This window comes from Esox lucius, chromosome 12, assembly GCF_011004845.1.
Source record: "Esox lucius isolate fEsoLuc1 chromosome 12, fEsoLuc1.pri, whole genome shotgun sequence".
Lineage (NCBI taxonomy): Eukaryota > Metazoa > Chordata > Actinopteri > Esociformes > Esocidae > Esox > Esox lucius.
This window is the reverse complement of record NC_047580.1, coordinates 5,507,195-5,530,021: the sequence shown is the minus strand read 5'-3', so window position 1 is coordinate 5,530,021 and position 22,827 is coordinate 5,507,195. Positions and strand designations below refer to the sequence as shown.

At 43.5% G+C, this 22,827-nt stretch overlaps 2 protein-coding genes across 3 annotated transcripts; both read left to right on the top strand.

Moving 5' to 3' along the window:
* The first annotated feature begins 4,241 nt into the window (after positions 1-4,241).
* Positions 4,242-8,355, top strand: srsf6a (serine and arginine rich splicing factor 6a). Its single transcript, XM_010897734.3, has 6 exons — positions 4,242-4,421; positions 5,365-5,510; positions 6,678-6,802; positions 6,883-7,085; positions 7,189-7,260; positions 7,405-8,355. Exons 1-6 carry the CDS (start codon positions 4,315-4,317, stop codon positions 7,751-7,753), a joined length of 1,002 nt encoding a protein of 333 aa, XP_010896036.1. The 5' UTR covers positions 4,242-4,314; the 3' UTR covers positions 7,754-8,355.
* A 185-nt stretch (positions 8,356-8,540) lies between these two features.
* l3mbtl1 (L3MBTL histone methyl-lysine binding protein 1) lies at positions 8,541-22,014 on the top strand. 2 transcript variants are annotated; one of them, XM_010897736.3, is made up of 22 exons: positions 8,541-8,656; positions 9,424-9,586; positions 10,375-10,586; positions 10,707-10,830; positions 10,984-11,203; positions 14,375-14,510; positions 14,950-14,986; positions 15,110-15,201; positions 15,329-15,433; positions 15,633-15,768; positions 15,941-16,032; positions 16,141-16,292; positions 16,388-16,464; positions 16,574-16,659; positions 16,812-16,922; positions 19,390-19,531; positions 19,752-19,851; positions 19,985-20,185; positions 20,481-20,530; positions 20,697-20,854; positions 20,948-21,010; positions 21,161-22,014. In XM_010897736.3, the coding sequence occupies exons 2-22, from the start codon at positions 9,445-9,447 to the stop codon at positions 21,293-21,295; spliced, it is 2,571 nt and encodes an 856-aa protein (XP_010896038.2). In that variant the 5' UTR covers positions 8,541-8,656; positions 9,424-9,444; the 3' UTR covers positions 21,296-22,014. The 2 variants fall into 2 exon arrangements, with proteins under 2 accessions (XP_010896038.2, XP_010896037.2); XM_010897735.3 differs by having other exon boundaries at positions 10,707-10,848.
* Positions 22,015-22,827: the final 813 nt, after the last annotated feature.

Here is a 22,827-nt window from a genome sequence, read left to right as displayed (position 1 = left end):
GAAAATAAAGGATTGTCAAACACCTCAGCCTGCACAACCCCGTTCCTATCCGGTGCCAACACCAGTGGTGGAGTTGCTGTTTGCTAAAAGATCAATCACACAAGGTTTTTCCATCTCCTTTGCATCTGACTGGCTACCCTGTCCCAGCCATGGTTATTCCAAAGGGGGTTGAAAAGTAATGACATGATATTCTTTTGTAATATCTGATTTTTTTCTACTGTCATTGATAACGATTGTATTTAATGTTTTTTTTCCTCTGTTACATTGTTGTACAATTTAATGACATTGAATAATAAAATAAAGAATAAGTAATGGCGGGTTAAATTGTTGTTCTTTCTAATTTATTTCAATACTTTATTTTTGGACAATCCACTGATGTGAATGGGTCACAGATGTCAGGTAATTTTTGCATGCAAATGTACTGGTCATACCTAAGAAGTAAAATATTGTAACATACAGGCAAAGATGGGCATTATTTATGAAAATTGTATTTGTCATACAGCTGTTTAAACGACTTTTGAGTCATTTGAATATCCCAGGCCTCAACAACAGTCCAATGTCCATTGTAATAACATTGAAATGTAATTCTGTTCAGATGTTATTTGGGAGATTTAAATGACTCAGTGCAACAACAGATTTAAGTATTTTGGGGTAGGTGTGTACCAGCTTTGTACAGTTTCAGAAGGATTTTGCTCCAAGGATTTTGCTTAATCCAACAGGTTTGTTGGATGATGCTTGTGTACCACAGATTCTCAATAGGATAAGATCCGGACCCTGTGGGACATATCCACCAAAGCTAAAGTTTTTAAGCAGAAAAGTAGGTTCTCTTGCAGTATTACCTGTATTTTACTCAATTTTAACAAGATGCCAAGTTTGTACTGATTAGAAGCAACCCCACAGGCTGATGCTTCCACCAACATATGTCACTGAAAGTTTGTTAGAAGCATGGGCATTGTTAATTTTGAAACACAGTGTTTTGAGTTTTTTCAGATGGTACTTTTCAAATAACAGCTTTTTTCTGTGTTCACTGGGAAATCCAAACATTTGGAATACCCTTTTTTAATCTCCTATTCCTTCATTTCCTATTCTACAACTTCTGTACAAGGCTTTTGTCTTCATTTTCCTTCAGACTGATGGCCTGACCAATGATCCTTCAGCATTTGGGGTTTTATACAGAAAATGTTAGTGCTACTTAGATGGTTCAAAGGTGAAAGCCAGTGTTAATGGCCAATGTTTTTGTGTCCATGAGCAGACTGCCATGCGTCAAAGTGTTCATGCTTCTACTGCATAGGGGTGAATACTTATGCAAGTAACATTCCATTGTTTTATTTTTCTTGAAAATATTTCCCAACTTAAAACCAATATCAATTTAAAATAATATGTTTTGAGATTGTCTTTTAAAATAAAATATCAAAGCTACATCATTTCTGTGTAATATTTGTTATTCAGTAAGAGAGACTTTCTCTGGGGTTTGAATACAAAACAACATGACAATAAACATAAAGGATAATTCAATAATTTTTTGTTCTGAAATGGACCAAACTAGGAACCTCTGCTACTGTGAACATCAGCCAAATTCTCACAATTCTCACCCAACCATTTCTCTGTCTAGGGTTGCATCCTAAAATTCTTACATCATGAAATTCTTGATCTTAGATTAAAGGATTAGTTGAATGAATGGACAGACCTGAATAATTAGGCTTGTCAAAGATCTCCACATATTTACCACATTATTTCCAGAAGCCAGCAGCAGTCTTCACACTGAGTTAGCAGCTTTTGTGATTACAGTCTGGCAATTTGTATTTATTTAGAATGTTTTCTTTTAAGAATGTAGGTGGATGGCATTGGCATCATAATAAGTAAACATAATAAAAACATGCTCTTTTGTTAATTTGAGTGAAAATACCATAACTTACATAAGGTGGTCCTAATATATTCTTTTGTACAAAAGCCTTGGAGGCAAAAATTTTGAGAACCACTGCATTAGCTCAGCATTCAACATGACCATCCCCTCTAGGCGGGTCAACAAACTCCATGCCCTGGGGATCAGCCCCTCTCTCTGCAACTGGACTTTGGACTTCCTAACCAACAGACCCCAGTCTGTCAGGTAAGACAACTTCATCTCCTCCACCCTGATCCTGAACACTGGTGTTCCACAAGGCTGTGCGCTGAGCCCTCTCTTGTACTCCCTCTTCACCCACGACTGTGTTCCTGTACACAGTTCCAACACCATCATCAAGTTTGCAGACGACAGGCCTGATTAGTGACAGTGACGAGTCAGGGAGGAGGTCAAGAGCCTGGTGGCATGGTACGCTGAAAACAACCTGGCCATCAACCCAAATAAAACCAAGGAGCTCCTTATGGATTACAAGAAGCCTAGAGGCTGCAGACACGCCCCAGTTCTCATCGACAGCACTGAGGTGGAGTGTGTGTTGTTATGGAAATTTTGAACTAAGGTACATTTTAGAAATGTCTGTCTTTCTATTGGCTGGTATGTAAATCTTTACTTTGATAGTGACACACATGTCTGTATAATATCAGAGGATTATTAGGTATTTGGGCCATGTCCTCCTGCCTAGACAAAGAAGGGTGACAGTCCTTTCTGTTCCTTAGGAATGTAGGAAGGGGGATTGGGTATTTGTCCTAGGGGGGCATCCTCTGACCGGCACCAGTAGGTTGTAGGCTTAATCATCTGCCGACCTGTAGGTTGTCTAGATGCTTTAAGTTTCCCTCAAGGGTTGAGAAAGTTAACCAGGTGGGGGAAGACACCATGTCCCTTGTGTCAAGCCCAGGACATGTGATAGAACAAAGGGCATGTGTTTGATTGACATGAGACCGATGGGCAACAACTTACCACACCCCTTTTTCTATGTAATAAATACGGATTGTTCATGTATGGAGTTAGAGACTCCTTGGATGATTATGTCTGTAAGCGTTTGACGCGTCTCTCATATTTGCATAATAGTTAATAAAATCCATCCCACAAAGTGTTTGTCCTCCTACCATCAGGCAGGCGGTACAGGTGTCGTTGTGCCCACACCAGATGGTTCAGGAACAGTTTCCATCTGCTGTAACCCTGCTTAACTCTGTGACCCATCACTAAACACACACCCCCTCCCCACCTCTCAGAGACCTTGTTGCACTACTCCCTTCTACTACTCTGACAGTGCCTTGCAAAGTCAAAGTCAAGTTTTCAGTTGTTACAGGTACATGTCTAATTCAGGAACCACACTGCTGCGATCCCTGCATTTCAGTTGCACATGCACCTTGCACATTTAGTTTGCCTCTTTGCACATCTAGAACTGCCATCGTGCTTGCATTGGTTTTTTGTTTTTTACAGTTGTTACATACACATGTCTACCTTGGGGACCTCACTGCTGCTATCTCTGCATCCCGGTTGGACATGCTACCTTACTCCTTCAATTGCCTTTCCTGCACATCTACAATTGCCATCTGTACCCACACAACTATTATCCTACTTGTAACACACACTACACCTAATACTTGTAATTGTCTGCCCTCCCCTATTTGCCTTAATTGCACATTTAGTACTGCCATTTGTACTGCATTTGCCTTCATTGCACATCTTTAAATTCCACTTTTAATATACCTATACTTAATACTTGTAAATTGTTGTACATTTCCTGCCCTCTTCTATTTGCGCTTCTGGTTAGATGCTAACTGCATTGTACTGTGCTTGTACTTGTTCAATGACAAAGTTCAATCTAATCTTCAGAGAGCTGTACTGTATATTTTACTAAATTATTTTTAACAATCCAGATTTGGATTGTTAGGGGTGGGGCTCATTCGAATAATACCCTTTGTGCTTTGCAATTGATTATATTTCACATTGAATTTTAATTGGTAATTTAGTATCCAGAGGTATTACAGTTGTGGATTCAACTAAAGTAAATGAAATAATATCACAGTTAAAATAAGTAAAATTAACGAAAAAGTCCATTATCGTTACCAAAGTTTACCAATAATTTTGTTGACATTCAAAGGGTTGTTACAAAATATAAACAAAATCCATGTATTTGGTTTCAATTATGTTTTATTTTTAAGAATGTATTTTCTGATATTTGGAAATTGTAGCCATCTCTGCATACAGGGCTAGTGACTAGAATATGTGTAATAATAACAATTAATATTAATAATATTTCCTGAATGGTTGGCCGGTGTGAATTGATGTATTCTCGCGATGATGTATCTTGACGTCACGATCTGCATAAAAGATTCGAACCTCTCTTCTACTTCTCTTTTGTTAACGGCATTTTGTTGTCAGTTTGGGTAGCCGACCGAGGATTAATCACCATGCCTCGCGTCTATGTTGGAAAATTGAGTTATCATGCTCGAGAAAAAGATATTCAGAGGTTTTTCAGTGGCTACGGAAAGCTTATGGAAATTGATCTGAAAAATGGGTACGTTTAAACTGATGATCTCATAATAACTAGCTAATTCAGATAAAGAACAAATGGTAAGCTAGCGTTAGCATGTAATACAGTCAATGCTAACGTTAGCTTACCACCGATGGACCAAAGATTTGTATAACGAGAACAAGATGGCCCACAGGAGTGCTTAGAGTTGGAGGCTGTTGAAGCGGAGTAGTGTCGGAGGTGGTCCAAACATTAGCTAGCGAGATTCTATTGGGTGTAACACTGGCACGTTTTCGTATTGTTTCTGTTGGGAAACGTCTATTCTGAAGTATATATTGTAACTCTATTCACTTTATTCTTGAACAACCACTTAAAATATGTAAAATGGTAATGTCCAACTTGTCCAGTCTGTTCGAATCAATATAGAACAGAGTACGGTATTGAGAAGAAATGTTTAACCGATGAAAGTCGAGAGAACATTGGAAGAGTTCTATTTCGGTCCGCAGACTCTTACTTCCCTACCCAATGCTTCACATTTATTCATCTGGTGAACTATCTGGCTCGGTTCTGTGGCAATGCATCTTTGACGTAACGCTAGCTACCTTCCAAAGAAACAAGATAATAAATGGCTAGCTACTGTTACATGCGTATTTGCATTGTTGTAGCTTTTGTTTTTATGGATGGCAACTTTTGTGATGTAGCGATTATTACTACCATTATGTAAATGTACTAGAGTAGCTGTAGCTATTTACCTTAGCTAATGTTAGCTAGCTAACATGTCTAATACAAGTTGCCTAGCTAGCTGCTACAACTATACAGCGTGTTCAAAATGGCTGCTGACGACGTAGTCAGTATGCTGGTTAACCATAACTAACGAAGTAATGTTAGTTAACTGACTACACATTCCATTAGTCTAAGCAATTTTAAACATAATGCGTGGTTGAAGTAATGCTACCCAAACACAACACTGAAATATTTCCTCTTTTAGTTATGGCTTTGTAGAATTTGAAGACAACCGCGATGCGGACGACGCAGTGTATGAACTGAATGGCAAGGAGTTATGCGGTGAGCGCGTGACGGTGGAACATGCCCGAGGACCGCGGCGCGACCGCGATGGATATGGTGGTGGTCGCAGTAAGTGCATTCTGTTTCAATTTCCCCCTCCCCTTTTCCCAATGGACCAAGGCAATGTGAATGTGGACAGTACACACAGAACTGTGAAACTAAAGTGGAGTTTGACCTAGCTCGCAAATACCCAATGGTGTCACCACTGTCATTTAACAATGTAAGTAATGTTACTATTTGACCAAATTTAGAGCAGATGTCAGATTACTGCTATTGTTTAGGAGTAATGAAACCATGTTTCTAGTGTTTTCTTCCTGGTGGAAATATATTTAAACAACTGTTTAGCTAATAATAAGTCAAGACTTTATCACCATGTAGCCCAGCTGTATCGTTAAATACATAAAATGTGAATTGTACTTAACGTTTGATTATTCAACATTAACGAAGTCCTTGATGTTTCAATTTGAAAGAGTCCAGCTGCGGGCTGAGGCTGAGTCCGAGTCCATTGAGGCTAAGATGACTGCCTGTCCCGTTTGGCCTTGGCTTTCACCTTACAATGTGTGTGTGACCTATGCCCCTTGACCCTTGGCTGACCTAACCGGAAGCCATGATGACAGCATCCTTTTGCCAATAGACCAGGGGTGATGGTGAGGATTCCCATTGGTTTCTATGTTGAAAGAATAAGTGGGGCAGTTTTAAGTCAAACATGTTACCGCTCGCAAGTGGATAAAACCACTTAATTGCCCCCAGTTGGACAACCGGTTAGGCAAAGTCATGGCAATAACTTTGTAGCGTTATTTCAGTTGGCACTTAATGTTTTTGACAGCGACTTTTTGGGAGCTTCTATTTGTCTTTCAGGATTCAAGGGGTTTGTAAGAAGAACATCACTGTCCATTTGTTTGTACAGCTAAAGAATTGCAGCTATTAAACATTCGTCAGACTGGCTGTATGCTGCTGGTAACAGATGCAGTGGTGTTCTTTGCACAGATGTGAACTACTTCAGAAGCGGTACAGTGAGGAGAAAAAAAACTGAGCCACTTTGTCAAATGCCGCGGTTATAAGACTTCAGTCACTTATTAGGAGGTTTGTCTTGAGAATGGGTCTAAATGGACATCATACAGGTTAAACGTGACCACGACTTTTCCCGATAGCTGCAGTCTGTTTCTGGTCTGATCCACTAAGATGTCCATGTATCACTCTGTTGTGTTGATTGTTTGTTCATCCTGTCATTTAAAGGTAGTAGTGGTTACAGCAGCAGCCGAAGCCGCACTGGAAGGGATAAGTACGGGCCTCCCGTCCGTACGGAGTACCGTTTGATTGTTGAGAATCTGTCCAGCCGATGCAGTTGGCAGGATCTGAAGGTAAGTTATGGGAATTTTATTCATGGGGGATGGAGAAGAAGGAATCTGCCATTCAGTGATCACTCCTTTATCCTGTGCAGGATTTCATGCGCCAGGCTGGAGAGGTCACGTACGCTGATGCCCACAAGGAGCGAGCCAACGAAGGAGTCATTGAGTTTGGCTCACGCTCAGACATGAGAAGGGCCCTGGATAAGCTGGATGGGACAGACATCAATGGGAGAAAGATCCGCTTGGTGGAGGAGAAGTCTCGCCGCCGTCGCTCTGGCTCTCGCAGTCGCTCCGGGTAACGCGCTGTGCCCTGCATTTTGACTGTTTTGCAGTCTGCCTGCTACTACCCATGGAGTCCTATTGAAGGGTTTTGACGTGTTGTACTGTTGCCCCTGCAGTTCTCGCAGCAGACGACGCTCTCGTAGCCGTAGGAGCAGCCGCTCCAGGAGTAACTCTCGGTCCCGATCCCGGTGAGGTGACATTTCTGTCAGAACAGTGTTTCCGATTGACCGATGTGTACATTGAAACCTGAAAATCGGCGTTAGGGTTTATTCTATTTAGGAATGTCATTGGAATTTACCTAAACAATAAAACATTTATTGTCCCTCCAACAGATCCCATTCTCGCAGCAAGAGGCGCCGCTCCAGGTCTGGACGGAAATCTCGCTCTCGCACCCGCAAGTCTCGTTCCCGCTCTCGCTCCCGCAAATCCAGATCTCGTTCTGACAAAAGCAAGTCCCGTTCCAAGAGTCGTTCCAAAGTGAAATCCGAGCGGGACTCCCGCAGCCGTTCTAAGGAGAAGTCTGCCAGCAAGAAGTCCCGTAGCCGCTCCGCATCCCCAATGGGGAATGGAAAGGAGGACCGCGCCTCTCGCTCCCCATCCCCAGCAGCTGACCGCCGCTCCAAATCTCCAGACAAGCGCTCAGTCTCCCGCTCCAGGTCTAGATCTGCCTCCCGAGATTAAGGGCATTTCCTAGTTCTTGCTTCATTCGTGTTTTATGGATTAGAACAATCTAGTGATAAAAGAGAAATTCCAACTTGATTTGACATATTGCATCACCAGGTGCATCATGGCTTGCTCTGTTTTAATCAGCGCTAGCTGTCCTTGCCATTAAAATCTAACTACAATCTTGCAATGCATTACATGGCATGAGGGATTTAGTCTTATTTTTTGTCAGGCTGCACATCGTAGATTACAGCTCTCAGTATTTTGTATATAGAGGAGCTTGTCTGAAGGGCTCTGTATTTAAAACAAACCAGGCCTTTCTTTTATACTCTAAGTTTGTGTTAGTCTTCCGGTCTGCTTTTATTTACCTCTGGTGGTGTTTTGAAATTTTTTCATTTTCATGATTTGAGTCATTTCACCTTTTGAGCCAGAGGTTATTTGATACGCCCTAATGTAAATGCTTGTGTGTCTTGTAGACAAGCTTTTTTTTTTTTTTTTTTTTGGCAGTAAATAAAAGGATTTAAACGGGGATGGTGAAAATTGCTCCTTTTCACATGAAAGTCGATCTAATATGTATCCATGTCGATTTTTTTATTGTACATTAAAAGTTCTTATGAAAATGGAGTTGTGGTTTATCATACAATGGTGCCGCCCCCCAAACATATTTGAGATTTAAACTACACATCGATCAATTAAAATAATTTCTTGTAAAATGGTGTACAGTGTTTTTAGTGTGTGATTGAATTGGACATGGGTCCGTTGCGGTTGATCTGCGCACGCGTGATTTTAAGATTATGACCCGCAATAGAAACCGCTGGTAAGCTAAATTGAGTCCCAAATTGATCGGCTAGTAATACAAATTTGCTTTGAGTTCTATGCAATAAACGCTGCCGAATCCTGAAATTTGAACCTGTGCAGATGGTAAGATGTTTGTTTTTCTTTCGGTTGGTTTACAGCGTGTATAAATACAATTAACCACAAACCTGCTATCGAAAATAATTTACGAATTATACATTATGCCAAATTCGGTAGTTTTCAGAAGACAACAGGCTAACGGTTTGTAGCGTTATAATAGGCCTGGCAGGCTATTTTTCTCGTAGCATGACATGGACGATTCATTCATTCATTCATTCGAATTCTTGACGGTATTGTTGTACAAATTGTATCAAATTCCTATGTTTTTTCTTCTTGGCTTCAAGGATTTCTGAACCTCCGCCATTTTACAGCAGAATCTGTGATTTTTGGTCCATAATGTAGAATTTGCTTTAAATAGCTCACTCGTTATGCGAGTAGTTGCGCGCATTTGCCATTACCAACTAAATTTTTTTCTTATCCTTTCCCCGAATCTACTTTTTTACTACTGCTGTCAATCGAGACTTGGGAAGTACTGTACTGTAATTTGTGCATTTGAAAGGTTTCTCCAGAATACATGTGACAGCAAAGACAATTGGCTATTTATTCCTAAAATTTGAAAAACGTCAGCATCTGTACAGGTAATAGGCCCTGTATTTTGCCCCTAATACATATAACATGTGTAAAAGGGATAATGCAGGAAATACATGTAAAGCCTGTAACCTTTCTGACATAAAGGCCCAATGGCACTGCATGTTACATAGCTTGTCAATATAATACTAATACATTTGCAAAATTGTGATAGTTTAAAAGGCATCGCTACGATCTCTTTTCAGAGGCAATAAGTAAGGTCTGTCATGAGTTCCAAAGTAGAGGTGGATGTTTCAGCCAAAGAAGAAGATCCCACTTCTTTCACTGTCTCCAGTGACGCTCTGTCCTCCAATGATACCCTGTCACGGAGAACATGCCCGCAGACCACCACAACACTTATCCTGCCAGGTGAGATAAGGCTACCAATATACTACGGGATCTAGACTAAATTACTTTCTGTAATGTATTGCACCATAAACATTAAAGGATGGTCAAATGGGAATAAGGAAGATAGTATAGCTAAATCGGAATTCGTAAGATATGTTGCGTTATGTTATTCTACAGTCTGGTCGCTAGGGGCAGTGGTGAGCGCATTTAGTTTTAAATAAAGTGGCTGTTGGGAAGGGTGAAAACACCCCAGCATTTGCTGTAATGGTTTTCACCATGGAGAGGTTGTTGTTGTTTTCTAACTCTAATCTTAACCCCTATACTGTGCTACCTAACCTTAACCCTAACGTTAAATCACATTTGTAATAAATCATTTTTTTATGTAATAATATGTTTTTGTAAATTTGTTAAGATTTGTTTTAGTTGCATATGTTATGAAGATATGATTTGTTTTAGTTGCATATGTAAGAAATTGTACATTAAAGTAGTACATTGTTATGTACCCTAACGTAATGTAGCACATCATACAAATTAATCTGTTCCAAATTTTACCTCTACTAAATTAGGTTTTTCCCCAACTTCAGGTTGAATGTTCTTCAACTCAAAAATATGCTGTACAAAGACAGGTAGACTGTAGGTTCGCAAACCTTTCCTGGGTATCCCCAGCCATTCCATGTATCAGATGTATTCCAGAGCTAGCACAGCTGAATCAACTTGTCTACTTATTACCAAGCCCTTGACAAGTCAATTCAGGTGAACTGGGTGACAACCCAGAGGGGTTGCATGCTAACATAGACTTATTCACTCAGAACTCGGAAGCCTGGCCCCTCTTGGTACAGCCCCTGCTCCCAGTGCACAGAACGCGGAGGTCTCTTCAAGTGCAGTTGAGGGTAGTAATGGAGCCACAGCTGGAGAGGTAGAGACGCCCACTCTGGCCCCCCAGGTTGGGGGGACCTGTAGCATTGTCCATGTGCTGGAGTGGAAAGAAGGGATGGCCATTTTACCCAGCAGTAACCTTAAGGTGAATCACCTGTCATGAACATTCACACAACACTGTTCTCGAGCAGAAGATATTGTCAGGGTTAAGAGGTACAATCTATGCACATGGTTAGCATTTTTGATTTGCAATTTTTGTCTTTAGTTCTGTGTGAGTGACTGTGGAACACTGGAAATGATCAGCCCAGGGAAAATCAGCAGTGCTGAATCCGCAGTAGTGGTTTCTGGAAAAACGTCTGACTCCGAAAACAGGCCAACTAACAACACAGGTAGCCAACTGGCAATTGGTAATACTTTGTTCTAACAGTATCATTACTAAGCCATAATTAACTCTCAAGTTTACTCATTTTCTTAACAGAAACATTATCAAAAACAAAGCAATCCTTTCCTGGCCCTAAGCTGATGTAACATTTTTGTTGTAGATGTCATGTCTCCTCTCAACTCCGTGGGTGTTGTGGCCCCGGACCAGGAGAGGCCCCTCAAGATTGAGTCTAAGACCCAGGGAGGGCCAGGAGCACTAGGAGGGCCAGGTGCACTAGGAGGGCCAGGAGGACTAGGACGGCCAAGCCAACTTAAAAACTGTGATCCCATGGCACAGAGAACCTACCCCGAGCAGCTACGCAGGGAGCCCATGACTGATAAGTAAGTAACAAAGCGTAAACCCAATCCAAACTGCTTACAATGGTTTCTGTAATTTATGGTCAATTGAAGTTAAGAAAGCATCACAGTAAAATGCAAACACAAACGAGCGACCTACAGCAAGATAAACCAAGCAGAGCAGTTCCTGTAGGTCATAGCTAGCCTCAGACAAAGCTATTATGATTATGTAGTTGTGAACTATTGTTCAAGTACGGCCAATAGTAGAACCTCGGATTCAGGAGGAACAGTGTGGTTCACGTACGCAAGCGCCTGGTGGCCGGGCCTTTCCCCATGGGGCCCGGCCGGGCTTAGCCTGAAGGAGCGACGTGGGGCCGCCTTCCCGTGGGCTCACCACCCACAGGAGGGACCATAAGGGGCCGGTGCGGAGAGGATCGGGTGGCAGTCAAAGGCGGGGGCCTAGACAACCCAATCCCTGGACACGGAAACTAGCTCTAGGGACGTGGAACGTCAACTCGCTGGCGGGGAAGGAGCCTGAGATCGTGCATGAGGTTGAGAGTTTCCGACTAGAGGTAGTCGGGATCACCTCTACGCACGGCTTGGGCTCTGGAACCACACTCCTTGAGAGAGGATGGACTCTTCACCACTCTGGAGTTGCCCATGGTGAGAGGCGGCGGGCTGGTGTGGGTTTGCTTATAGCTCCCCAGCTCTGCCGCCATGTGTTGGAGTTTACACCGGTGAACGAGAGGGTCGTTTCCCTGGGCCTACGGGTCGGGGATAGGTCTCTCACTGTTGTTTGTGCCTACGGGCCGAACGGCAGTGCAGAGTACCCGACCTTCTTGGAGTCTCTGGGAGGGGTGCTGGAAAGTGCTCCGACTGGGGACTCTATCGTTCTGGTGGGGGACCTCAACGCCCACGTGGGCAACGACAGTGACACCTGGAGGGGCGTGATTGGGAGGAACGGCCCCCCTGATCTGAACCCGAGCGGTGTTCAGTTATTGGACTTCTGTGCTTGTCACAGTTTGTCCATAACGAACACCATGTTCAAGCATAAGGGTGTCCGTCAGTGCACATGGCACCAGGACACCCTAGGCCGCAGGTCGATAATCGACTTTGTTGTCGTTTCATCTGACCTGCGGCTGTATGTCTTGGACATTCGGGTGAAGATAGGGGCGGAGCTGTCAACTGATCACCACCTGGTGGTGAGTTGGATCCGATGGCGGGGGAGGAAGCTGGACAGACTCGGCAGGCCCAAGAGTACTGTAAGGGTCTGCTGGGAACGTCTGACCGAGTCTCCTGTCAGAGAGATCTTTAACTCCCACCTCCGGCAGAGCTTCAACTGGATCCCGAGGGAGGCTGGAGATGTTGAGTCAGAGTGGACCATGTTCTCCACCGCCATTGTCGAAGCGGTCGCTCTGAGCTGTGGCCGTAAGGTCTCCGGGCCTGTCGAGACGGCAATCCCCGAACCCGGTGGTGGACACCGGAAGTAAGGGATGCCGTCAAGCTGAAGAAGGAGTCCTATCAGGCCTGGTTGGCTTGTGGGACTCCTGAGGCAGCTGACGGGTACCAGCAGGCCAAGCGGACTGCAGCCCGGGTGGTTGTGGAGGCAAAAACTCGGGCCTGGGAGGAGTTCGGTGATGCCATGGAGAAGGACTATCGGCTGGCCTCGAAGAGATTCTGGCAAACCGTCCGGCACCTCAGGAGAGGGAAACAGTGCCCTACCAACGCTGTTTACAGTAGAGGTGGGCAGCTGATGACCTCAACTGGGGATGTCGTCGGGCGGTGGAAGGAGTACTTCGAGGATCTCCTCAATCCCGCCGTCACGTCTTCCATTGAGGCAGCAGAGGATGAGGGCTCAGAGGTGGACTCGTCCATCACCCGGGCTGAAGTCACAGAGGTAGTCAAGAAACTCCTCGGTGGCAAGGCACCGGGGGTGGATGAGATCCGCCCTGAGTACCTCAAGTCTCTGGATGTTGTGAGGCTGTCTTGGTTGACACCCCTGTGCAACATCGCGTGACGGTCGGGGACAGTGCCTCTGGGATGGCAGACCGGGGTGGTGGTCCCTCTTTTTAAGAAAGGGGACCGGAGGGTGTGTTCCAACTATAGGGGGATCACACTTCTCAGCCTCCCCGGGAAAGTCTATGCCAGGGTTCTGGAGAGGAGAATACGGCTGATAGTAGAACCTCGGAAATCAGGAGGAACAGTGTGGTTTTCGTCCGGGCCGTGGAACACTGGACCAGCTCTATACCCTCTACCGGGTGTTGGATGGTTCATGGGAGTTTGCCCAACCAATCCACATGTGTTTTGTGGATTTGGAGAAGGCATTTGACTGTGTCCCTCGCGGCATCCTGTGGAGAATGCTTCGGGAATATGGGGTCCTGGGTCCTTTGCTAAAGGCTGTCAGGTCACTGTACGACCGAAGCTGGAGCTTGGTCCGCATTGCCGGCAGTAAGTCAGACTTGTTCCCAGTGCATGTTGGACTCTTGCATGGCTGCCCTTTGTCACCGGTTCTGTTCGTAATTTTTATGGACAGAATTTCTAGGCGCAGCCAGGTGCCGGAGGGTGTCAGTTTTGGGGACCACACGATTTTGTCTCTGCTCTTTGCGGATTATGTTGTCGTGTTGGCCCCTTCCAACCAGGACCTTCAGCATGCACTGGGACGGTTTGCAGCCGAGTGTGAAGCGGTGGGGATGAGAATCAGTACCTCCAAATCCGAGGGCATGGTCCTCAATCGGAAAAGGGTGGCTTGCCCACTTCAGGTTGGTGGAGAGTGCCTGCCTCAAGTGGAGGAGTTTAAGTATCTAGGGTTCTTGTTCACGAGTGAGGGAAGGATGGAACGGGAGATTGACAGACGGATCGGTGCAGCTTCTGCAGTAATGCGGTCGATGTATCGGTCTGTCATGGTGAAGAAAGAGCTGAGCCGCAAGGCGAAGCTCTCGATTTACCGGTCAATCTACGTTCCTACTCTCACCTATGGTCATGAGCTTTGGGTCATGACCGAAAGGACAAGATCCCGGATACAGGCGGCCGAAATGAGCTTTCTCCGCAGGGTGGCTGGGCGATCCCTTAGAGATAGGGTGAGAAGCTCGGTCACCCAGGAGGAGCTCAGAGTAGAGCGGCTGCTTAGACTGCTGCCCCCGCGACCCGGCCCCGGAAATGCGGAAGATGATGAAGGAAAAACAGGATGAATCAACTATTGTTCTATCTGCCCCTAAGGAGGGTGGGAGGTGCAGAGAAGATACCAGGGGCCAGGTTGGCATCTTTGGACCCTGAGCTGCTGAAACCCATGAAGAAAAGGAAGAGGAAAGACTACATGAGTCCGTCAGAGGAAGAGTCTGAGCTGGACGGCATGGTGGGAAACACTTGAGTGTCACTGTATCCACAATGCATGCCTCATTTAGGAACACTTTCGTTAGTGACCTCACTTATATGTCTCTAACAGCCAAATACAATCTATTAAGAGAATTTCGGCTAGTGACAATATACTCAACAGTTTGGTGATGTAACAGTACAAGGCATCTCCCTATGAACCAAACGAACAGACGTATTGCTGTGTCAATACATTTCCTATGCGTTTTCACTAAACATCTTTAAAGGTTTTGAAATGATCTCAGGGGGAGCACACAACATAGAAGTGTGAACTATCACTTAGCAATGGCTATGTTGGTTAGTGGTGCTCTCTAAAAATTCAGAGACAAAAAATCTATTAGATAAACTCTCTCTTTAACTGTTCTTGCTGGGGGTACTATGTTTTTTATTGTTTTGAATCTATGTTGTATTTGTGGTTCTAGGATTATTTAAAGACAGAAGTCAGACACAACAGAGCAGGTACGAATTAGCAAATAATGTATGCATAATGAAAATCCATTTATACCCCCATTCAATTCATGTTTCTGCTGTTCCAGATCTCCCGTAACCTTTATGTCCTGTTTTGTTTGTGTGTACAAACAGGGGCTGGTGAGGTCAAGGTGGAGCCCTGGACATGGGCACAGTATCTGGAGGAGACCAAAGCAGTGGCAGCTCCAGCTAAACTCTTTCATGAGGTGTGATTCATTCTCTTTCAGTACATTATAAATTAGAAAAATAAAGGTTTCTTCTATATTCTTTGTAAAACTGTACAGGGATGTTTGAGACTATGCTTTTTCTAGATGTGACCCCCTGTGTTTTCAGTCTCAGAGAGTCCCACAGTGCCGAAGCGGATTCCGTCAGGGCATGAAGTTAGAGGGCATCGACCCACAGCATCCCTCCATGTACTTTGTTCTGACTGTGGCTGAGGTACTGTGTGCAGCACTGCTCAACCTACAGTCGCATGCTCTTTGAGGTTTGCTTTTACCTCTCACTACAAAACCTGACTGTACACTCTGATTGATCTTCAGAGAGAGAGAGAGAGATATCCATATGACTGGGAATGAATGCAGAGTGAGAGATCTGGGGAAACACGGTTTGACTCCCGTGTTTTTTGCCCTGTCATTAGGTCTGTGGCTTCAGGCTGCGTCTCCATTTTGACGGCTACTCAGATTCTCACGACTTCTGGGTAAACGCCAACTGTCCCGACATCCACCCGGCGGGATGGTGCGAGAGCACCGGACACAAACTCTACACCCCCAGAGGTTAGGCTTTAGGGGCTGTGGTTTGAGGATGGGCTGCGATTTGTCTCCTGTTCACATTTTGATTAGTGCGCTGATCTTTTGGCATAGAATCAGAATCATAACATTCTCCAAACTTTTATTCGAATAGCGGTCCAATGACACGCCCGCTAAGTGTGTTTTCTGTGTGCCACAGGCTGTAAAGAGGAGGAGTTTTCTTGGGCAAATTACCTGAGAATGAGTAAAGCACAAGTTGCCCCCGAAGAGGTGTTTGCCAGCCCTGGAAGAGTAAGTCAGAACATGTCTCTAGTCCTCAGTTGGTGGCGAGCGTCTATCTGAAGTGATTGACGGTCAGCAGCTAATGGGGTGTGTTTGTGTTGGTGGGCCCCTGGTCAGACGGATATGCAATGTGGTTTCGAGGTGGGCATGAAGCTGGAGGCGGTCGACCGCATGAACCCCTCTCTGATCTGTGTCGCGACTGTGACCGACGTGGTGGACGACCGCTTCCTGGTTCACTTCGACAACTGGGACGACACGTATGACTACTGGTGAGGTCATTTTTATGTTTTTTTGGGACATTCTGTTTTAGTAGCCGCAATTTCAGTTGTAATCTGATTGGTAACTTTTCCGATACCCCACCCAGGTGTGATGCCAGCAGTCCCTACATCCATCCAATTGGATGGTGCCAAGAGAGAAGCCTCTCCCTCACGCCACCTCAAGGTGTCTGACAAAGTTCTAAGAAATTAATTCAGATCTAAACTATAGGTAACAGAGTGGCATTTCAAACAGCACTAAGAACTGGGTCTTATGGTTCTGTCTGTCCTGTCAGGTTACCCAGACCCAGGCAGGTTCTCTTGGCCAAGGTACCTGGATGAGACTGGCTCTACCGCTGTGTCTGCTGACTCCTTTAAAGTGGTCAGTACATCTCTGAAGATGGGTTACAATGAAAACTAATTCCAGATGGATGAATCCAGTGTAGTGTGGATTAATCCATACTCTTTTTAGTAGAGGTGAAGTGATGTCAATAATGTAATGAGAGTGTTGAGATCTGACCCTGCCCTCCGCAGCGTCCCGCCCATGGTTTCCAGGCTCAGATGAAGTTGGAAGCAGTGGACAAAAGGAGTCCCGGCCTTATCCGGGTGGCCACGGTGGAGGAGGTCGACACCCACCGCATTAAGGTCAACCAGCAGTGTGCGTGCATGTTTGCATGTTTAATGGTTGTACGTGCCATAGCAACATCATACTAACTATACCATATTATAAACCAGGTGGTTCAAACCCTGAATGTAGATCAGTCATGGTACTGTTGTGCTCACACTTCTGCATACCCCGGCAGAAATTGTGACATTTTGGCATTGATTTAGAAAATAAGACTGATCATGCAAAAAAACATGCACAGTATTTTATTTAAGGATAGCGATCATGTGAAACCATGTATTTTCACATACAGTGAGGGGAACATTTATTTGATCCCCTGCTGATTTTGTACATTTTCCCACTAACAAAGAAATGATCAATCTATAATTGTAATGGTAGGTTTATTTGAACAGTTAGAGGCAGAATAACAACCAAAAAATCCAGGAAAACTTATGTCAAAAATGTAATAAATTGATTAGCATTTTAATAAATGAAATAAGTATTCAACCCCTTTCAATTAGAAAGATTAGGTCAGACGTTTTTTCTAGTTGGCCACCAGGTTTGCAGACATATCAGGAGGGATTTTGTCCCACTCCAGGACCTGCTTCTTCTTATTGCACTCCTTTGTTGCCTTGGCCATGTGTTTTGGGTCATTGTCATGCTGGAATACCTATTTTCAATGCCCTGGCTGAGGGAAGGAGGTTTTCATCCAAGATTTGACAGTACATGGCCCAGTCCATCGTCCCTTTGATGCAGTGAAGTTGTCCTGTCCCCTTAGCAGAAAAACACCCCCAAAGCATAATGTTTCCACATCCAAGTTTGACGGTGGGGATGGTGTTCTTGGGGTCATAGCCAGCATTCCTCCTCCTCCAAACAAGGCGAATTGAGTTGATGCCAAAGAGCTCGATTTTGGTCTCATCTGACCACAACACTTTCACCCAGTTCTCGTCTAAATCATTCAGATGTTCATTGGCAAACTTCAGATGAGCCTGTACATGTGCTTTCTTGAACAGCGGGACCTTCCAGGGAATGCAGGATTTCAGTCCTTCACAATGTAGTGTGTAACCAATTGTTTTCTTGGTGACTATGGTCCCAGCTGCCTTGAGATCATTGACAAGATCCTCCCGTGTAGTTCTGGGCTGATTCCTCACCATTCTCATGATCATTGCAACTCCACGAGGTGAGATCTTACATGGAGCCCCAGATCGAATTAGCAAATAACAATTATTTTGTGTTTGTTCCATTTGTGAATAATTGCACCAACTGTTGTCACCTTCTCACCAAGCTGCTTGGCGATGGTCTTGTAGCCCATTCCAGCTTTGTGTAGGTCTACAATCTTGTCCCTGACATCCTTGGACAGCTCTTTGGTCTTGGCCCTGGTGGAGAGTTTGGAATCTGATTGATTGATTGCTTCTGGGGACAGGTGTCTTTAAGAGTGTGCTCCTAATCTCAGCTCGCTACCTGTATAAAAGACAACTGGGAGACAGAAATCATTCTAATTGACAGGGGTTGAATACTTATTTCATTCATTAAAATGCTAATCAATTTATTACATTTTTGACATACATTTTTCTGGATTTATTTGTTGTTATTCTGTCTCTCACTGCTCAAATAAACCTACCATTAAAATTATATACTGATAATTTCTTTGTCAGTAGGCAAATTTACCAAATCAGCAGGGGATCAAATACCTTTTTCCCTCACTGTTTTTGTTTTGCTCATTTTTAAATCATAATGATAACAGAAATGGCCCAGATCAAAAGTTTACATACCCTTGAATGTTTGGCCTTGTTACAGACACTCAAGGTGAAAATGTAAATTAGGGGTCAACAAGGCCTATAGTGAACAGAATACCATCCCCATTGTGAAGCATGGTGGTGGCTCACCAATGTTTTGGGGGAATCTCTTAAGCTCTAAAGGCACAGGGAATCTTGTGAAAATTGGTGGCAAGATGAATGCAGCATTTTATCAGAAAATACTGGCAGACAATTTGCATTCTTCTGCACAAAAGCTGCACATGGGACGCTCTTGGACTGTCCAGCACAACAGTGACCCTAAGCACAAGACCAAGTTGACCCTCCAGTGATTACAGCAGAAAAGGGTGAAGGTTCTGGAGTGGCCATCACAGTCTCTTGACCTTAATATAATTTAGCCACTCTGGGGAGATCTCAAACATGCGGTTCATGCAAGACGACATGACCTGGAGGCATTTTGCCAAGATAAATGGGCAGCTATACCACCTGCAATAATTTGGGGCATCATAGACAACAGTTACAAAAGACTGGACGCTGTCATTGATGCAAAAGGGGGCAATATACAGAGTTAAGAACTAAGGGTATGCAGACTTTGGAGAAAAAAAATATTTGTAGCCATGTTTTGTTTTATGATTGTGCCATCACATTTTTACTCTAATGCTCAAATTGCATCGCCAACAGATTTCTCTGGGGTTTCTGGTATACTGCCAATGTAGCACACCCCCTTGTGCCTTGTTTCTTAAATCTACCACAGGTCCATTTTGATGGCTGGAGTCATGTGTATGATGAGTGGATGGACTCGGACAACCCTGACATTCATCCAGTGGGCTGGTGTGACAGTACAGGTCACCCTCTAAAAGTGCCCCCATGTGATTCCAACAAAACCCCAGACCTCGGTAATGTCTAACACACCTCTCCTTTTGTTGTTATGCTATTGTATTTTTATTATTGTATTTCTATTTTTTTCTTTTTCTTTGTAAACACATTGAATTGCTTCTATGTATGAATTGTGCTATATAAATAAACTTGCTTGCTTTTTATGAGTATTTACACGTTCTGTTTGATGACATTGAGCTCTATCTGTATGTGTGTGTGTGTGTGTGTGTTTTAATCAAGGCCCCAGAGAGCCTGCCACAACAGCCCAATCCAGTTTCCCTTCCATGCCCTGTAAAGGAATCACCAACTCCAGATCCAACAAGTACAGCTTCCATCACAGGTCAGTAGCCCCCGACATGATATGTGAAACATGAAATAGAAGTAGAAATGTGTTCCATGCCAATTCAATGGTATTGTTGTAATCATTTTGGAGTAATTACATTATAATGCAGTCAACACAACTTTTAAAACAGGAAGTGTCCGACACCCGGATGTGATGGCTCGGGACACGTGACTGGGCGGTTTACAGCACATCACTGTCTGTCAGGCTGCCCGTTGGCTGAGCGAAACCAGGGCAGACTCAAGACTGACCTATCAGATACAGAGGGGAGTGGAGCCAAGAGAAACATCTTAGTCTTTGGCCAAAGGACCAAAAAGTCTCGGTACCATGGCAGGTCAGCCTCATGTCAACTGAGGCTAAGGATTTATGTCTTGTTGTTTGACACAGAAGTCATGATGTAATTTATGATATTGTATGTAGTTACACACAGTAGTCTTAGTGGTTTAGTAATGGCATCCTCTGATATTGTATGTAGTTATACACAGTAGTCTTAGTGGTTTAGTAATGGCATCCTCTGATATTGTATGTAGTTACACTCAGTAGTCTTAGTGGTTTAGTAATGGCATCCTCTGATACCAAAGGATACCATAACCCCGCTTTTTACCAGGTTTCCCTTTCTTTATCATCAGGATTGGCCGGCCCCCCAAGTACAGAAAAAGCCAACAGAGAACATACCAGAGTGAGTATCACGGCTTCAAGCTCCGAACACAGTGGACAGGTCCACTGATGTTTAAGGCCGCACTTTGACATGCTATGGCAGTCCAAGTCTACTTCATCTCATATAATATTGTAACATGAGTTTCCGTGCCTTAATACCAGTTTGAATTTGTGTTCCTGTGTTGCAGCGATGACCACAGAGGGGATTTGCCCGTCTCTGTTCATGTCTGCCTTGTCAGGTCACCCGGACCGAACCCTGTCTCTGTGCTGGGAGCAACACTGTAAACTGCTGCCTGGCGTCCAGGGCATCCACGCTACACAGGTGGCAGCATGGACAGTAGAGGAGGTAAGAGCTGCATTACTTCCCCTCATTTATCTGGGGCTGTTGCACATGACTGAATCAGTAAGTAAGTCAAGAACTCATTGTTCTTGGTAACAGGTCTTCGGATTTGTACAGAATCTGACTGGTTGTGAAGAACAGGCCTGTGTCTTCAAAGAGGAGGTGAGTACAATCTGTTCAAACTAGTGGGAGCACATTTCAAACACTAGTAAGTAAACACTAGTAAGTAATGTAATTAATATTCTACCACTTCTGTTTTTTTTTTGTATGTCTTATATTATATTCCTGAGATTTCTGTGTATTCCTTCTCAGATGATTGACGGGGAGGCCTTCCTATTATTGACACAGACCGACATTGTGAAAATCATGAGCATCAAGCTTGGTCCCGCCCTCAAAATCTCCAATGCTATTTTAATGTTCAAGAGTACTGACGAAGGTCTCAAGTGATTGCGCCCTCACTTGACCAGAGACTGACCAATCATCATGTGCCAAATAATTCATTCAGAATCCTACCCCTTTTTGTGTTTGGTGTTCAACACCCATCAGAGAGAGAGCATGAGAAGTGGTGGGAGACCAGGAAGATTTGGGGTGAGAGGGCATGGGAGATGGGGACAGAATTGAAAGAGGGAAAAAACAGGCCACATGCCTAAGTACAGTTTTCTATAAGGTTGCTTAACTGCTTGTGCAATAAAAATAGTCAAATCAGATGAAATCTTACCTGAAAGTGTAAAGAGCATCAAATCTATACTTTTATAAGTATGCAAAATATATTAAAAACATTTATATGTGATTTAGTTGGATGAAATTATGTTTTGTTCAGGAATCATGCTGCTGTACCTTTAGTAGGTCAGTAGATAAAGCAAATTGAAAGGTTTTAATACCAGAAACGTTTTTAAAGCACTTAGAAATGCTGAAATTCATTTGGAACAAAAATATCAAAATATTTGTGGTATTTTTTGTTTTGTATCTTGTTTATATTTTATGTAGGTTTATGCAATGTACTTATTGAATGCTACAAGGGCTCCAGGATTCTTGGAAATACATATCTCTCTGGTGGGCGAACTGTGTCACTATATTCTTCGGTCAGAATCATTCATTCCATATGAACAAATAAATGTCCAGTTCAATTTCTTGTTTTGACTACAGTAAATTGGTGATGAAGTAAATTCAGTTTGATATTCATTAACATAAAATTGTATGTGAGATATAGATGTATACGTCATAATAGTTTACTTTACTTTGCTGATATCCATTACTGTAGTGATTAGGGTTTGTTAACATTAGCTACATTTTCAGAGAAATATCGAAAAAGACTCGAGATGGTACATTATTTTGTTGCGTGGACTTGCAGATACTGATAGTTCGATACGCCACCGTCTGAGGACACATTTTCGATAAAGCACCCCCACTGGAGGTTTGCGAGTGTGAAGACAGTGTGTCACAACTGTATCAAGCTTTCTGTGCATGGCAAATATTGCTCAATTTCCCCATGATTAACGGTAAAATCACGAGTGGTAGGCTACGTTTCCAACATGTTGGTGAAAATTCAAACACTATGAAAATGATTATGCAAAGTAAGTTGTGTATATGAAGCGTTATATTCTCTCGTAAACAAGCCCTTAAAGCGTTCGACAGCTTTGTTCTGTTCATCTGTGCCATTCGATTGCAATGCATTATATACAACTTCACTATGTGCTCAGCTGTACATTCATTTAAACACACCCAAGTTTACAGATGTCCATCTTAATTTGATTATCTTGTAGGATTTCTCTTAAATGTTAGTCATTTTACACTTAAAATGTCACGTCTGATTTGCTTTGAATGAAACATGTAAAAAAAAAAAGCCCTAAGACCTAAAACTCATGTAAAATCAAACCCCATAATTGCAAGATTAATTAACCCCAAAGCGGCAAATCGGGTTTTTGTGGGGACCACAAAATACTTATGGGTAATTTCTAGTCAGGTTTTTGCCTTTGCCA